General features: G+C 29.4%; 1 protein-coding gene across 3 annotated transcripts; it reads right to left on the bottom strand.

The window, feature by feature from the left end:
- Positions 1 to 1157: 1157 nt before the first annotated feature.
- On the bottom strand, positions 1158 to 5882 carry LOC139872928 (abscisic acid receptor PYL9-like). Of its 3 annotated transcripts, none has more exons than XR_011767209.1 (4): positions 5627 to 5882; positions 3071 to 3286; positions 2077 to 2349; positions 1158 to 1496 (listed from the first exon to the last, which is right to left on the bottom strand). XR_011767209.1 is itself a non-coding variant. In XM_071860867.1 (3 exons), exons 1-3 carry the CDS (start codon positions 5726 to 5728, stop codon positions 2137 to 2139), a joined length of 531 nt encoding a protein of 176 aa, XP_071716968.1. In that variant the 5' UTR covers positions 5729 to 5882; the 3' UTR covers positions 1825 to 2136. The 3 variants fall into 3 exon arrangements, 1 of the variants encoding a protein (XP_071716968.1); XR_011767212.1 differs by having other exon boundaries at positions 1158 to 1476; XM_071860867.1 differs by lacking the exon at positions 1158 to 1496 and having other exon boundaries at positions 1825 to 2349.
- Positions 5883 to 6084: the final 202 nt, after the last annotated feature.

Here is a 6084-nt window from a genome sequence, read left to right as displayed (position 1 = left end):
ACAGGGCTTGTCCTATAACTCAGTGCTTATCTGTAACGTTTGTTTTTATCAATATATTCACCGGGTAATCCCCTTTTACCCAAACAAAAAAAAAAGACTGTGTTCTATTTTATTAAGTCTATTAAGAGTGCGTTTGATAAAACTGAATGATTTAATGCTGAATGGTTTATAATCTGAATGATTCAAATGTTCTGAATGATATTACTTCTGAATGAAAATAAACTGTTTGATAATCATTTTGAACGAATAATGTGAATGATGTAAAATTACTTTATTAACCTTTGACATTAATAAAAGTTACAATATAGTTGTTTAATAAGTGTTCTTAATATAATTTAAAGAGCATATTACATAAAACTTAGGTGCTTAATGATTAAAAGATAGTTTCATTTCTGAATGATTCAACACTGAATGTTGAACCATTCAACACCATCTGTCATTCAGAGGTAAGAAACAAACGATCTGAATGCTGATGATTCTGCATTTTACGTTAAACCATTTAATTAAGAGGTAAATAAATGCACTCTAATTCAAAATTCAACATGACCTTGGTTGGGTCATGGATCCTACTAAATATGTACACCATTCTTCTCATATAGATAGTGCATTTCAATTATCAGTTGTCTCAAATTAACAATTCAGTTCCAATATAGATATAGATAAATATAAAAGATAAAGTTCATTTATACTCTTAACTTTTTGAGTATAAGATAAAAAAAAATAATGAATAAAACTCTAAACTAAAAAAAGTACAATGTAAAGATGAATTTTTTTAAACCGTTTTTGTCTATGAACTATTAATATGCGACGATTGGAGTAAAATTTATCATTTCCTAGCACTAAATATGTTCTTCCTCTTTCTTAATTTTACCATTTACTTTTTATATACCTTTTTGAGTTATATATATAAAAAAATACAGAATGAAACAGAACAGAACAACCTGTACAAGTTGTAGTAAGGTTAGGACCGGCTTTACTACCAATAGTTTAATGTTTTACAACATTCGGTGTCTGTACCTAAAATTGTGTCCGAGGTAGTATAAATCATACAGTAATTTTTTTTTGTTGCACTAAATATATGCAAGTCCATTTTTCGACACTAAATATGTATAAATCAGGATTTTCTCACTATATAGTATGAGATTCTATTAAATTTTAATTTAGATTCACCGCTACTTATTATTCATAATAAGAATCTCTGTTACAGTTAGTGAACACAGTTCCATGACGAAAAAACAACTTGTAACATTTTTATAGGACGACAAAACAAGTTAAGAAACATCATGTCAATTTGTTCTCAAGGCGGACCCATTTAGATATGGTGAATCGCGGTTCATGGATAAGGTGAATTGTCCTATTTCATTGCTGACTTGGTTTGAAATGATAAGGCTCGTTCGTATCAGTCCTTTGATCCATCCGCACTATGTAAACATGTGGCTCACTGTAAATCGGCCCTTTTTCAGTTGTACGCCGCTCCTTTCACATTCATTAGATGTCTAATCAAATACATAGTACTCAATATTGGTTTTGTTAAGGTTTTTTTTTGTTATGTACACAACCATGGTGCTTTACACTGTTGTACTGTACAATACTGTAAAGCATTATGGTTGTGTACATAACAAAAGTGGGTTGTGTACATATCACTCCCTCTCCATAATCAACCTAACATTCTGAGACTATAATAAATATAAATGACACTAAAAAGTAACATAAAACTAGAGATTATTATGTCAACAAAACTAGAGGTTGTTTGATGTTTATAAAACTACGGAATATAATATCTTACTCATAATTTATATACATAGCAATCCAAAATGACAAGACTAAAGTTTGAAGAGGGAAAAAAGTAAATCGACATAATGTTTATTTACTACTAACAGATAATATAAACCGCTACCAAATGTTTGCCGGCCTTAAGAAACCCTGCAAACATTGAGCTGCCACTTCTACTGCCAGTAGTCTACTAATGACTCTCAGCAAATTATACAAAAGACACCTATATTTACACTATATGTTCCACATTAACTTGAAACAAGCAAGTTTGATTCACAAAAAGGAAAAGAAAAAGACACTAACCGGAACACCATATGGGCTCTCTGGTTTTCTTCACATATAATGTCGAAATATTATTAACAATTAAGCAAGGGGTGCGGTCTGAATCTGGACAGCCATTCTTTCTGACACATCAGAAAGAGATTTAAGGTTGCAGTTGATTAAGCCTTTGATAAAGTAGCATGTATCATCATTCGTATTTCCATTGGGTATGTCCACCACGAATGACTCTATCACTAGTGTACCAGATCTTCCTTCTATTACCTCTGGATGCACGGTAAGAATTGAAGAATAGTTCTGTGGAATCAAATATATAAAGACAAAACAGTTAGTTAGTTAAGCATATAAGCTCTCAATCTTTAGACTCTAATATGTACCTGAAGAAATTTAAAAGCACTATTGTAACTGGATCATATAAACTAAGGGTGCGTTTGATAGAACTGAATGATTAAACGGTAAATGGTTCATAATCTGAATGAGTCAAAGGTTCTGAATGAAGTTCCTTATGAATAACAATAACATGTTTGATCATCATTTTGAACGAATAATGTGAATGATGTAAAATTACCATATTTAACTCGACATTGATATAAACTACAATATAGTAGTTTAATAAGTGCTCTTGATATAATTTAAAGAAAATATTACATAAAATTTAGGTGCTTAATGGTCTAGAGAAAATTCGAGCTTTGAATGGTTCAGCACCGAATGTTGAACCATAGAAATAAACACGTTGAATTCTGAATGGTTCAGCATTAAGCGTTGAATTATTCAGTTAAGAGGTAAACAAACACACCATAACTCATAATCTAGACAAAGACCATTGATTCTGTTTCTAGTTAGACTATGTTTGTAGGTTAACCAATTAATATAAAATGACATTGAGGATGAGTGCTATAAACAACGTGATTGATTTCATGGATACTTTTCTAACAATCATCCATATTATGCATATTAAAATTCAAGAACAAAAACTTTCAATCCGAAGTAGTAATTCAAAAGTGATGGATATAATTACCTTTAGCCTATGGTCACCACCGACAATTTTGATGCCAAGTATGTGCTCTTTGTCATCAAGAAGTTCCAATCTCTCTGTGCTAGTAGTGGCTGGAAGCCCTGACTTGACATTTACCTCTCTAACACTTCCTATATTAAGCCCCCCGCGCATCGTGCATCTGCTAATAAATGGTTTGTACTTTTGAGGTTGATCAAACCTCCTAACTAACGACCAAACCTGAACAATCATATAAAGGAAATGTCAGTAAACAAATTGCCACTTATATGTAAATTCATACAATAAAAATGCTCACAGAACACACTACTGGGCCACGATATCAAGGAGTCTTATTAATTTTGAGGTTATGAATTCGAGTCCAGTCGTGGACAAAAATGGGGGCGTGTAAGAAAAAAATTTGAATTTGAATGTTAAAAATCGGTATTGAACAAAACATATGTAACACAATTCTGTTCTGTTTATAGATCTCATAAAATACACAATAATTCAATGAAAGAAGTAAAAAACAGAGACTACTTCATTCATTTAAAATTGAGTTATACTCTGAATTCACACATAAACACGTCGAATGTGCAATAACACAAATCGTTTCCAGATCCTCGAAAGATTTCTGAGTATTACAGGCCTAGCAAATAAAAATAAAAAATTTGTAATTATCATTTAATTTACAATAAAACATATTCTACAACAGAATCACACACAAGCACACTGCACATCCAAAAATTAGATAGATAGATATCACACATATATGCATCAGAATTATATCGATAAAACTCCATGTTTCTCAATTAATACATTTATCAACAAATTGATTATAACTACAATTATTATACATAAAAGTATATAAGTATAATACATATCCATATATATATATATATATATATATATATATATGTATATATATATATATGTATATATATATATATGTATATATATATATATATATATATATATATATATATATAGGGGCACGATCCATGGATAAGCTTAAAAGGAGTACAAACGGGATAAGCAAAATAAAAAAAAAAATTTTGAATTTTTTTTTACATTCATAAATCTGCATTAAAATGCACTTCTAATCAATTTTTTTCATAAAAAAAAAGTTCAAAATCTTTCAAAAATCGATGATGAATGGTAAAATTAACCATTCATCGGGTTAATATATCATTCATCTTGTTTACGATAAATGATAAAATTAATCAATGCTAAAAAAAACCAGATGAATGGTTAAATTAACCATTCATCTGTTTTTTTATCATTCATCATAAACAGATGAATGGTTAAATTAACCATTCATCTCCTTTTTTTTAGCATTGATTAATTTTATCATTCATCGCGAACAAATTGAATGATAAATTAACCAGATGAATGGTTAATTTTACCATTCATCATCAACTTTTACCATTCATCATCGATGTTTACCATTCATCATCGATTTTCAAACGATTTTGTTAGAAAACTTTTTAAAATTTTTTCGTTTTCTTCTATTTGCATATTAAAGGATCGTTTTTTTTAAATAAAAAAATTTGAAATTTTACTTATCTAGTTTGTACCCCATTTAGTGCTTATCCATGGATTGGTCCACTATATATATATATATATATATATATATATATATATATATATATATATATATATATATATATAGTAACCATTCGGGGGGAAGCGGGGGAAGCAAAAACTTATTTTTTTTTCGTTTTTTGAAAAAACTTTGTTCACGAACGTTATAGATGAGATGAAAATATGAACATTTAGTAGAGACACTTTGTGATAAATGTTTTTATTTTGGCGGGAAAACGCTCGAAGAAGTAATATATATAACAATTATCGTGTTTTTCGAGCGTATTTTGAGGTTTTAGCTATTGGGGTTTAGATATTAGGGTTTAGATATTAGGGTTTATAGGGTTTAGATATTAGGGTTTAGAAATTTAGGGTTTAGGGTTTAGATTTAGGGTTTAGATTTAGGATTTAGATTGAGTTTTTAACACGAACGGTTTAGAGTTTAGGGTTTAGGGTTTGGTGTTTTGGGTTTATGGAATAAACCCAAAACACCAAACCCTAAACCCTAAACCCTAAACTCTAAATCGGGCTAAATTTTACTTCACAAAACATGGAAAAAAAACATTCATATTCTTCACGAACAATATTATCTTGAATGTCATTTTTGTCGATCGTTTTCCCGCCAAAATAATAACATTCATCACGAAGTGTCTCTTCTAAATGTTCATATTTTTGTGTGATCTTGATGACGGAAAAAAAAAATTTCAAAAAAACGAAAAAAAAAAAACATTTTGCTCCCCCGCTTCCCCCATTGGTTACTTCTCCATTAATCCTGCCCCTATATATATATATATATATATATATATATATATCCGAATTAAACTTCATTTTTCTCAATTACGGAATAATTCAACAAACTGATTATAATCTGCATCTATCTATTATCTATTAATCTATCTATAGTAAAACGAATATATATATTCATATATATACACATATTATGTATAACAGATAAAATTTGATGACTATGAATATACGATTAGAGGATTGTGAATTTACAATATCAACTGGAGCTTTGATGTGTTTGACGACGGCGGAAGCGCACTGTTGACGTCCGGCGATATGCCGGTGATGTCTTCGTATATATTGAGCTGCATCCATATCTTCTTCTTCAAGTAATTTAGTTGTTCGATTGTTGCAAAAACTGAATCCCTAGGTACAGTCTGTTAACACAGAGTAACAAGTGGAATCGGTGGAGTTTTTGCTTTTTTGATTATTTATGATGAAAGATAGGAAATTTGTGATAGAAACAGTGCGTGTCTGAGTGAGTGCAAATAAACTATATATAAATGTAAATATAAATATAAATATTAATATTAAATATTAATAAATAATACAGTATTAATATTAATAAAATCGAAATAAAGTATAATAAAGCAAAATAAAATAAATTTTAAAATGGAATTACTTTACTATTACAAAAGAAAAGAAAAGAAATGAATGATTTAATTGGAGAA

The sequence above is a fragment of the Rutidosis leptorrhynchoides genome, chromosome 1, assembly GCF_046630445.1.
Source record: "Rutidosis leptorrhynchoides isolate AG116_Rl617_1_P2 chromosome 1, CSIRO_AGI_Rlap_v1, whole genome shotgun sequence".
Classification (NCBI taxonomy): domain Eukaryota; kingdom Viridiplantae; phylum Streptophyta; class Magnoliopsida; order Asterales; family Asteraceae; genus Rutidosis; species Rutidosis leptorrhynchoides.
Note: the sequence above shows the minus strand (reverse complement) of the source record. Positions and strands in the feature narration are given on the sequence as shown.

Bases quoted from the DNA above. Each gene is read 5' to 3' on its own strand.
- LOC139872928 (XM_071860867.1), bottom strand. From the start codon at position 5,728: ATGGATGCAGCTCAATATATACGAAGACATCACCGGCATATCGCCGGA. The intron at 3,287-5,626 runs GTAAATTCACAA...ATGATTGTTCAG, and splicing joins TCAAAGCTCCAGTTGATATT to GTTTGGTCGTTAGTTAGGAG. The intron at 2,350-3,070 runs GTAATTATATCC...TTGATTCCACAG, and splicing joins GTGGTGACCATAGGCTAAAG to AACTATTCTTCAATTCTTAC.